The sequence below is a fragment of the Lucilia cuprina genome, chromosome 6 (genome assembly GCF_022045245.1).
Source record: "Lucilia cuprina isolate Lc7/37 chromosome 6, ASM2204524v1, whole genome shotgun sequence".
In the NCBI taxonomy this organism is placed as follows: domain Eukaryota; kingdom Metazoa; phylum Arthropoda; class Insecta; order Diptera; family Calliphoridae; genus Lucilia; species Lucilia cuprina.
In genome coordinates this window covers 32,989,983-33,002,532 of record NC_060954.1, presented here as the reverse complement: position 1 = coordinate 33,002,532, position 12,550 = coordinate 32,989,983, and the positions used below count along the sequence as shown (strand labels likewise).

The 12,550-nt window shown below is 27.8% G+C and overlaps 1 protein-coding gene across 4 annotated transcripts in view; it reads left to right on the top strand.

The window, feature by feature from the left end:
• Positions 1–12,550, top strand: part of LOC111675363 — a 105,855-nt gene that overhangs the window by 51,558 nt on the left and 41,747 nt on the right. For all 4 annotated transcript variants that reach the window (XM_046953679.1, XM_046953680.1, XM_046953683.1 and 1 more), the window contains exon 4: positions 12,414–12,484. In XM_046953679.1, the coding sequence (XP_046809635.1) occupies positions 12,414–12,484 (71 nt within the window). The remainder of the gene's footprint in view (positions 1–12,413; positions 12,485–12,550) is intronic.

Sequence of the window (12,550 nt, the reverse complement as noted above, 5' to 3'; positions counted from 1 at the left end):
CTGCTATACATTCCAATATTGATGACGTGTCCTATAACCGCTTTTTCCAGTTCGTCTAAAGTAATGAGCCATTTGGTTGTATGCGCTTCATATCTTATAAATGTTTTAATAGGTGGAATATCTAGCAACCAGAGCCTTGGTTGCCAGATTCTAACACAAGTCAACAAAATCAAACTTTTAACGTGCCTTTTATATAGAAATAGCTTATTTCTATGTATTTTTACCGCTGAGTTCAAAAATAGTCATTAAAATTTTTGGTTATTGAGCTTTTTTTTGTTTTATCTTTATAATAATTTTGGCTAAAATTATTTGATTTTTCAATAAAGTACCAGCAACACAAATCAATAATACCATTATTCGATTAAAATTGGGAATACGTTAAAAACGCAGTGAAATATTTCGTATTAAAATCAACTTTTGTTTGTTATTTTTTTGTTATGAATTCGAAATTTTACACATTTCACAATCGGTGCAACAACGTTGCATGTCGTAAGTTTTTATTATTCTTTTATTTTTGTGTCCAAAATTTTTGTCAGTGAAATAATTTTGACATACAATGATACAATAATACGACATCGGTAGTGAAGTGGATTAATGCGTGTGCTTGTCATGATATTTCTGAGAATCTTATTGCTTCCAAAGTTTTATAATTGTATATACATATGTTTTTCTTATCATGATGTAAGATGATCAAATATTGTTAATGTAAAGAAAGACAAATCACGAATTTATTTCAAAATATTTTACTAAATGTTTAACGAATTTCCAATTGTTATTTAAAATTTTTGTTATTGTTATGTGCAGGGCAATGATTTTCATGACCTGAAAAAAACTAAACTAAAAATATGCGCTTATAATATGCACTATAAAATGGTTTTTAAGGACTATCTAGTTTGTTTCCAATTTAACGAAACGACGACCTCGAGAATGACAAATGTAAAGACTAAGAAACAACTTTAAATAGCATATATATATTTAATTTTTAAAAGTGGAAAGCTTGATAGCAATTCTAAAAAATTTCTTACGAATTTTATCTGACTGAATAATATACAAAATATGCTATAAAAATATTGGAAATATGCAAAATACATGCAATTTAAAACAAAATATGCAATTTATGAATTTATAACAAAATATGCAACAACAATAACGAATAAAAAGTTATTTTGAGTTACTGACTGAAAACATGCATTTGCATAGAAATCCTTGCCCTGGTAATGTGTTAGTAATTTCAGCATAAATATAATCTAATGACAGATAATTTTGTGTTGATTATCGGTTTGTTAAACACTCTAAGTATATTGGTGCATTTCTGAGAAATTATGTTAAAAACTTTTTTAACAGCGTTTTTAAAAAAACATAATATCTCGGAAACTAATCGTAGCTAACCAGGACACAAACTGTTATTCATACATAATTTTAAAGTATGTATATCTATCGCTACTTTATACCTACTTAAATTTGTACTGAAAATTTTAATAAACTTCGAAAAAATCGAATAAAAACCATACATCTTATGACATGCCTGTGTTTAAATCATCACCTTTTCCATGGTGTAAATTCTACTTCTATTTCGAAGTTCTGGGATGACCGTAACCAGGTGAATTATGGGTCCATATTTGATTCTAGTTCGATTAACGCTCGTAACTGACTAAAATCTATCTGTCAAATGTCATGAGGATTGGTGCATATCAGATCCAAGCCCTGTAGAAAGTGACTTTATGATAATAATTGGCTTAAAAAAGCATGCCTGGAGTTACAATTTAGAGTCGTCAAAATAAATCTTTTAAATAATTAAACTTTTTTTAAGTGTTTTAGATTTGATCAATAAACGAATGAATAGATTATTATTTTGTTATTAGGAAGAAAACCTATCTACGTCATTGTTCATATGTATAAGTAATTTAAAAAAACTTTAATTATTTTACTGCCTTCGATATCGGTAGAAGTAAATAATTTTTCTTTTAATAAATGATATTTTTGTGTTGAGTTGTTTATTGTTTTACCAACTTTATATTATCTTTTTAATAACGTCAGTTTAAATTTGTTAATTATTAATTAATTAATTTTGACCAATAGCAATTAGTAATTTGACAATAACTTCCTGCAAATTATGCAGTCAAATAATATTTTTCTTTTAGTAAATATATATTAAATATTTGAAATTTTTTAGATAAAAAGATATGAAAAATGATTACTAGTATTTACAGGTGCTTAAATACATAATTTCAATTAAAAATTTACCTTTTTTAAAGTTTTGTTGTTTTTATTTATTTTAATTATATATTTGAGACCTTGCGCAACTTCACATATTTGCAACTTCATTATCATTCCATGCCATCATCTTGGTTTGTTTAAAGCATAAACTATAAATTATACAATATTTTTCATAATTGTGCAAAATAATAAACAAAAAGAAAAAATACTAAATTAAAAAAAAATACCAAAAACAACTTACAACTACGCCAAAAAAACCTAAGACAAAATTGTTAATAAAATAAATGTTAGCAACCACAATTACGCCAAACAGCATTGAGTGTTATAAATTCATAATTTTTTTATTATTTTATTGTGTTTTTAAAATAAATTTTTACTTACTGGCCTCCTAAAACAAATAATAAAAATTATACATTAAACAAAATAAGTAGTAGATTATGAATATTTTTTTTCTGAAATTGATTTAAATTGTTTACGATGACTCTATATGATTTATAGTCAAGGGTAGTCGTTTCAACACAACTTGATTAATTTTCACAATTTAACCATGAAGGTTGTGTAATTTAAAGGCCTATAAAATCTTACATTTGTTAAGAAAGTGAACTTCATTGGTTACATAGAATACTGAGATGTCATAATATCCATGGACACTCTAACACTTTTCGGTCTTATAATGGACACTGAGATACTCTTAATATCGAATTGTTAATGTATTGGAATATTTCGTTAGAATTTCAGAAAAAGTCACACATTTCCTTTGGAGTAGGGGTTTTAATTTTGAAAATTTCAAACACCGGATTACAAATAATACATATTTTAACTGAAATGGATTATGGGCATTTTGTCACTATTGCGACATTTCTCGGTCCTTATATACGTACATTGTACATATTTTGGCATTTTGTTTTGTCTCATAACATCCATTTACATTATGACACGGCCCGTTTTAAAATATTTAGGTATGCACGGCCACGGTATTGCAAAAACAAATACAAGTTCGAATTTTGACTGTTGGTAAATGTTAAATATGAAAGTAGTTTAAACTTCTACAAAATTAAGTTTTGTCGATTTTTATTAACATAATAAAATATTTAACTTAACTATGAGCCCAAAAACGGGGTACGGTTGTATGGGGGCTAGACTGATTTTAACCATTTTCATTAGCGTTCGTCTTCGGGCATTCGTTCGTGTATGTAAATTTCATAAAATTATTTTGAATCGAATGATTTTTAGCCAAAAATTACACTTTAAAACAACATTTTTGGGTGTTACAAAATTCAGCACAAACGCATAATACCCTCTCTACTATAGTGTTGTATTTTATACCATAGTGAATAGTGAAAGAAATTTTATTGACATAGATTCTAAGGATTTAGTTATTTAATTTACAAATCACATTTATCACTTCTAAAAAATTAAAAAAAAAAAACAAGTATAAGTGCTATATTCGGCTGTGCCGAGTCTTATACAGTGCACTCGCGGTAACGTAAACACCGTCTAAAGTGAACACCGCCTAACGTGAACAAGATGTTTTTTACATTGACTACTCTGTAACGTGAACAAACACAGAAAGCTCTATAACGTGAACAATTTTTTTCACAGTATATGTTTTCTAAGCATGTAGACAACATTAAAATACATTCATAAAATTCGAATTTTAAAATTTTGGGAATCCCCTTATATAAATGAGTGTATATCCCATAAATTATTTTGTTTGTATGGCAAAGAAATTTGAAGTTAGCTTCTTATGAGAAGTGAATCAGTCGGCATGAGTGTAAAAAAATTTAAATGTTTGCAATTAAAAGAAAAGGCAGACATTTTTAGATAGTTTTCAAAAAGGAACAAGTGTGACTAGTTTAGCAAAAAAAGTATAATGTCGCTAAGTCAACAATATGCAGTATTAAAAAAGAAAAATTTTATTAAAATGGATTTTAATAAAATTTTAGTTTTATATTTTAATGATATAAATAATAATGAAAGAATATCACGCTCAAGCGTGTAAAATACAGATTTATAAATTAAAATGTGATATTTTTTTCATTAAATTTGACAATCGCTAACGTGAACAATTTCGCTAACATGAACTCCCTTGGTTTTAATTAGTTCACGTTACCGCGAGTGCACTGTATACCCTTTTTAAACATATTATATTAGGTCCACAGTAGGAAACTTTTGTTGAGAAACTTTTTCTTAATTTTTTTTTGAAGTTCCCTTAATGTCCACACTTAGAAACTTTTGTTTCAGAAACTACGTATTAATTGCATTGATTTGTTGTTGTACGAATGAGAAGAATAACAAAGCAAAACAAGTTTCCGAGTACGAGAAACTTCGTACCGTGAGAGAGATGAATAACATTCTTTCTCTTTCTCTCTCACGCAAATCAAAAGTTTCCCAAAAAAGTTTCCTAGTGTGGACCGGCAGTTAGTTTTATGAATGTTTTCCTGAGTACATTAATATTACACCAAAAGCAAAACAAAATGAACAACAACAACGCTAAACGAAATAAAAAACAAAATACACAAGACAATAAAACCAACAGACATCTAAACATACATAACGAAAAATACAAAACAAAAAAAAAAAACAACGCAATAAATCCAACCTACAGCCAAATATACGAACAGAATTCACAAAAACAAAATACACAACTCAATAACGCCAACAGCAACCAAACATACAAAACGAAATACACAGCTGAAAAAACCAAATACATCTACACACACGTGTACATCTTTTTCTAATATACAGTGTTGTTGTTGCTTATTTAACAAAGCATGAAAAAAATATGACATTTTTTGATGAAATTTTCAGAGGTTGTCTCGGATTTTTGCTCATATCTTCGTTATTTACCGACCGATTTTGCTGATTTTAAATAGCGATCTTTTCGAAAGAATTATTGCAGATTCGGATCTCGCCGATATCTGGGGTCCTCTAAAAACTGATTTCAACAGACAGACGTACAGACAGACCGACATGGCTTAATCGACTCCGCTATCTATAAGGATCCAGAATATATATACTTTATAGGGTCGGAAAATTATATTATATAAATTACAAACGGAATGACAAACTTATTTATACTCTTCTCACGAAGGTAAAGGGTATAAAAATAGAATCTGAAGGTTTTGGTAACGGCAATTAGTAAAATTTTTAGATTTCAGTTATTTCATATATTACTTGGTAATGATTGCCATTATAATCCACATTATTTCATTTAGCTGAATAGGTAATATGATTTTGTTATATTCTAATAGTCTAATGCGTCATTCAACAAACAAGAGGTTATATTCCTGTTGGATATAATTTACTTTTTTCAAAATGATCTTAAAATAATAAAAAAAAACTACATGTAAATGGAGAATAGAGTAAGACCTGGTTCACACTAGGAAACTTTTTTTATGATTTTTGTGAGTGAGAGAAAGGGAAAGAAATATATACATATACTCTCTCTTTCTCTCGCACAAAAAATCAAAAGTTTTTCAACAAAAGTTTCCCAGTGTGAACCAGATCTAAGCATCAGGAGTGAGAAGCAAAGAAGACAATTCTTTCTTATTTCTTGCTCTTTAAATATATTTACCTCGTCGAAAATAACTAGTTATTCATCCTTAAAGAATTAGTATTTACTAATATCCAACATTATTTTCAGGCTTACCCTTTAAGTGAAACTTTTGCCGGGAGTCTACATAAAATAGGAAATCAGTCACTTTTCCTCACGAATAATACATTTGTTTGAAAAAAATCCCTCACAAAGAGGAAATTTCCCTAACGTTGACAAGACAGGTTTTCAAGTAAACAATGTTTATATTTTACAAATGCTTTTAATGTTGATATATCGTCGTAAATTTAACTTTATTAAAATATAAAATATATTTACCTCATAATTATTTAATCACTTACGATCTTTAACCTATTACGTGTTTAAATGTTTATAACAAACAAACCGATAGGTATATTTTAAGTACATTTAGGAATGTACATTCGTACGCATTAAAACTTAATGATAACGACGACATTAATTTTAATATTACCATAATTTTGCACATTTAACCCACTTCTCAATTGAAATAGTTTTTATGTTTCTAATTAAAATAAAAAACCTGTGTACGAGTTTATACAAATATTTTTGAATAAAAAACTGGCGCACATTTTGCAGTCAAACATTTAAACATGTTATTTTACGCAAGTATATGCGATTATTAGCGAGCACAAATTGAATGCATAGTTACTCGTACGAAATGATCACATCCACTTTATAGCGGTATCATGCACACACGTTAACTGGTGAATATTTCATTGAAGGCGTGTCATGGCATCCATCTGCACAATTTCCACAGTCCTTTCATACGCACTTTAATGCTGTTCGACGATGCAGTCAAACAACATGAACAAATGTTATTTTTACGAACGAAAAAAAAAAAAAAAAATACTGAATCTTGTCTTTTGGCTGATAATATACGAATGTTTGTATACAGTATTGTATATAATTCAATGCATCATTGTAATGTTTTAATGGTATTTGCAACATGTTGCAATACTTTTTCCTTATTTCTACAACTTACGCGTTTTATACTCGCCAAAGTTGTCCCAAAAGAAAAAACAAAAGGCATCGTCGTAATAATGTAATGTGATTATGAAGACGATAATGGTGATTTGGTGCTGGCGGTGGTTGGTAGTGATGATGACGGTGCAGACAGAGAGATGCTGTAGAGCAAGTGAAATGTTAAAGAAAACTTTCACTTATTCCATTGAAAACATGTATGGAAGTAATATTACAACATTCATAATATTTTGATTTTATTTTTTTAACGTTTTCAGTTTTAACTTAAATTTCTTGGTTGCTTTTTGACGTTTTTGTGTGCGTTTAGGAAGTTAAAACTAATCGTACGAGTTTTAAAGTGTTAAATTTTATGTAATATGTAAGTGATAAAAATAAGAAAAAAGTAATTTCATTAACGGGTTATAGTTGATAGTTGGAAATTTATATTTACTCTGGTATTTTTTTTTATTTTTTATAAAAAAAAAATAGATTTTCATGCCGGTGTTAACCTAGGTCTAAGTTTACATATTTCTCTAGGCTATATAATTATCATATATGTCACTGTAAGGGTCTCAGTTTCTTCTTTTTAACTCCGCTTAACATATGTTGAGTTTCAATTAAAGGTACAGAAAACTGTTGTTTTTACCAGTATTTCATGATTTTGGAGGTGTTTGACAAATTTCAAAAACAGATTATTGTTCTACTCGGATCCACCTTTCGTTTATTTTGTTTCACCGTGTTATCTATAGATACAAAAATTAAACTTCTAATATGCCATTTGGAAAGTTTAATGACCATAAAATCCAAAATCCGAGGTCTAAAGTTGAAAAAAATTTCGTATAAATGAGAAAAACTGTTCTACTATTTATTTCCGAAGCCAATCGGCCCAAATTTAAAGATTTCCGGAAAAAGTGGATTTCTTCCAAGTTATTGTGTAAAAAATATTTCATTATTCAAAAAGGTAAAATTTAAAAAAAAATTTAATATTATTAAACCATATATATTAAAATGATCTGTATACTTACTATTGTGGCGTAATTTTTGCACTTATTTAATACCTCCTTAAATTACAAAAAATATCCAGAAAAAAGTAGTGAATAATAATTATTATTGTTTTTAATAAGTAAATATCTTACTTTTTTGTTTTTTGAGAAAATAATATCCTTTTTTAAATAAAACCAATTGTCAGCATTTCTGTATACTTATTTTTATGATTGTATATACTACCTCTAAAGTTAATAAGATATTCGCCCTTTGTTTTATTTTATATAATAAACGGTAAAGAAAGTAACACTAAGCTCACTCTAGAAGAGAATTATATGGACTCTTGTTTCACCTATAAAGAATTTCATTATTAATCAATCCCAAAAACTCTCACTAGATATTAATGAAATATAATTAACGGCTACAGTACAAGCAAAAAACAAAATTAAAAAAAATAAAAGAAGCCACGAGACCACCTGCAAATTACTTAAAACATCGAATATTAAAGAAACATTCCATTAATATGCCGACTAAAGAATGAACATCAAAAGCTCTTGTGTCTTGATTAATAATCGATTAAATTATCGTTATGTTTGTATGTAAGACCGAATATCTTTCGTCGTATTGCACTTGGCCAGAAGAAGAATAAGAAAACAAAAAGCAAAGAGAAGTGCCACTTTCCAATAAAACGTAATTTAAAAAATACAATAATTTATAAAAGTAAACAAACAGTAGGGTATTACAAGTATTTAACGTCTCTTCGACCCACCTCACCGCAACTCTAACAGACTAAATATTTGTTTTTCCCCAGTAGTAGTCGACAATCAAGTCATAATGCATAATTTACCTGTTGCATCAATACCACGAACGACATCATTATTACTTGGTCACGAGGTTATCTGGTGGAAAATCAGCAACAACAAAATAGCTAAACCGAAACATCTATCTAAAGTAAATAAAATCAAAATGAAAACGAAAATGAAAAATGCAGTTACAACAACATTCCATTGCTGTGTAACATTGCACTGTGGGTCTGATCTTAAAAACATCAATATAATTATAAGGTATTCAAAAATATAATGGTCAATGTAATAATATTCTGTGTTCTTGTAAAATTTAAAATTTAACATGAAAACGTTATTTGAGAAAACTGATATACTTTTTAAATTTATTACCATTAATCAGTACCATTGTGCAATTTTTTGCTGGTTTTTCTTTCCATTGCGATTCCTATGTAATTGTTGCATTTCTGTTTTTTTTTACAAAATGGTTCATTAAACATGTACATTTTTGTTTTGTAAAACGTATTATCCCATTACACTTGTATGTGTGCGTGTGGGAAATTGAAAATGAAGAAGACTTGCTAAAATCTAAAAAAACAATAGGTGTTTTTGTAAAAAATAAACGTTTTTTTTTTTATTATGCAGCTGCATCGATGCATACAATTGTTTATACATAATAACAATGCTTTATAATTCTGCAGGATTTGACCAACTAAATATGATATCTACCACTCTACTAGACCACACCGTATACTGAAACAACATTCCTCCATAATTAGTAAAGTAAATTAATTGAAAATTAAAGTAAGGTTCGGCCGGAATCTGGCTCTAGCCGCCGGACAACTTAAACAATATAATCTTGAAAGTAAGGACTCAGTTTTGACTGCAGCTCATTAAACCTGTAAAATGAAAATGTTGCGTTCTACCAATAAGGAATTTATTCAAAGGATAAATAGTCGTCAAAGTATTAATTTTTCCTTAAATTTTATAAAAATATTATTTTGCTTTTGACCTTGATCCAACCTTAGCATAGAACAGTAGAAATGAGCTATTTTGATTGCGACTGACAGAAATGATCTTCAGTTCCATGTGGATCTTTTTACATAAAGTGTTTACGAGTTTCCATGAATATTGTTGAGACTCACAGTGACATGTGATTACAACGTTCTTTTAAAATCACTGAAAGCTAATTGCTATTCAAAATTACAACGTCTCCCAAAGCAATCCATTCATTTTTAACGGGATACATTTTTATCATAATAAGTTTGAAATAGTTTATATAAGCTAAGTATCGTTTAAATACACGCAGAAAAAATATAGTTGTGGTAACCATAATCTAATAGCAACATATTATGGTTAGAATTATGGTTAAAGTTAAAACTTATTATGATCATTTTTACTATCAAGAAATATCATATTATGATCATTATTAGTATAATAACCTATCATATTATGATTAAATATAGACCGAATATTTCAACATAATATAGTTTTATTAATCATAATGTGATGTTGTAGCATCATATTGTAGTTTCAAGCAACCACATTATGGTTTCATGTAATCATATAATCATTATGGTTACATATTAAACATAATATGGTTAATATAATGTGCTCGGCGTAAAATGTAGTTTTAACACTACTTTTGTTTAACAATTTATTTAATCTGATCTGATACCAAAATAGTAAACGTCTATTACTTATATCTTAAACATTATATGGATAAACTTGTAAAATCCTACCATTTAATGGTTATTTGATAGTTTAAATGGTTCGAAATAATACAATATGTTTACATAATTATCATTATTTATTTGTTGTAGAAATAGTTATTTTTTAGAGAATCATTCTCAAATTTATAATTGTCATAAGCATATAAATGTTTTCTGTAATGAAGTTCAATAAAAATAATAAATGTTTGGTTATGACAACAAAATATTGTTACAAAAAACATAGAATAGTTGACCTAACCATGTTGTTTCTCTGCGTGTAATCTCAATAATTTCAATAATTTGGAATTACATGTTAAATCTATGAGTCAAATTTGGTAAATGGTAAATAGATTTTCTTTTTTTTTTTGCTAAAAAACATCATCTTGCTAAAATCTGAAGAGAAAGATATGTTGCGAATGTAAAATGAAAGAAAATACAACAAGTTCCCATTGACCTTGTCTAAATGCAAAGCCACAATTAAAATTAAACATTCACGTCTGTATCAAGATTCATTTGTTTGTTCATATATACTTTAGATGTATAAACACGTAAGATGTTGATAAACTTAGATAGTATGTGTCTAATAAGTCTAGCCCATTAAAAAATGTGTTGGTATTAGATGGACAAAAAAAACTTATCAATGTTTATTTTAGTACCTGAAACTAATTGCTTCGATATTAAGAACTTTATTGTAAAAATTAAAACTAGATCGTTCAAGATCAATTCATGTTTTAAGGACTGGCCTAATATTCATACATACATGCGTATTTAAACTGTCTGTATGTAAACAAAATACAAGTAAAAAATATTTGAAATTGAATACTTTCAAACCATTAAAATCTATCAACTTAAAAAATCTAGACTCGTATTCATGTGTGTATGTATTGCTGACATATAATTATCTTGTAATAACTAAAATTATATTGTTTAGTAAATTGCTCTTAAATTTGTTCTAGTTTCATTTTTTTTTAATAAAACCGTTTGACTTAAATTGGAACATATAGAATTTATGTAGATCACAGGTGTAAATAACGAAAATCATCGAAGAAATGCTACAAAATAAAGTGGTTAATAAGTGGATAAATAAAACTTTGATATCTTATCAAGTGTTATAAATATTTCAGAAAAGTACAATATTTCTTTGAAAATGTTGAAATGAAATCTAGAAATATTTTGGAAATTAGAAATTTAAATCGTAAGTAATTTAACGAGTTTTATTAAGCTACGTTCACACCTAATAAATATTTGGCAAAAATGACGTCACCCCTATAAAATCGACATTTTGTTTTATTTTAATTTATATTTATTTGCACAGACATAGATTATCTTTGACGACATCAATTCGGAACATTTTTATTATTTGTTTCGACATTATTTGCAATTACAAAAATCATGCAGAATCTACAATAAATTTACAAAAAATAATAGTTGCGACTTTTTCTTCAAATATTTGATAGGTCTGAAGGTACCTTTATAGACCAAACTATCTTCCGCGAAATTTCTATAAATTTATTTAAACGTTATAAAAGTTTTGTAATTCCCCTACACTAAATAAAGACTCAATCAAGCAATGCTTGAATCAATCCAGTTTAATGTTCTAAAAAGATATATCCATGTCCGTCCGTCTGTCTGTAGAAAGTACGATAGGGTTCGAACGTAAAGAGATCAAGAGATAAAATTTTCAACGATTTTAACTCTCAATTTTATCAATTTCATGTAAGCCCAAATCTCTATACAAAATTTTATGAGTATCGGCCCATAATTTATCCTATCCTCCACAAAAGGTCCCTCTTTAAAAAATGACTTTAACGTTAATTACGAGTTTCAAAATACGAGTACAGCGATGTAATTAGACATAAACAAGTTTTTTACAAACCAAAATCTCTCTACCAAATTTTATGAAGATCGGTTCAATACTGTCTTATAAATACATGCGATAAAATTTGACATAAGCAAGTTCATACATGACTGAATTAAAAATACGAGAATAGCGATGAATTTCGAAACAATTAAATGTTATAAGAACCCCAATCTATCTACCAAATTTTACGATATCGGTGCATAATTTACCCTACTTGCATGTTCATAGTTTACACTCTTGCTTGTTATATATAGAGATAGTTGTATTAATACATAACAATTACATAAAGATTTTAAAATATTTTTCTATTACTATTTTAGGATCGATTCGTACATCTTTATTATCAGGGTCCAAGTTTAATGTCACCTGGCATTTGGCGTATCCCCACAAAGTAAGTAAAATTATTAAATTTCTGTGTTTTTATACGAGTTATTCGATATATAAAAATCGAAATTGA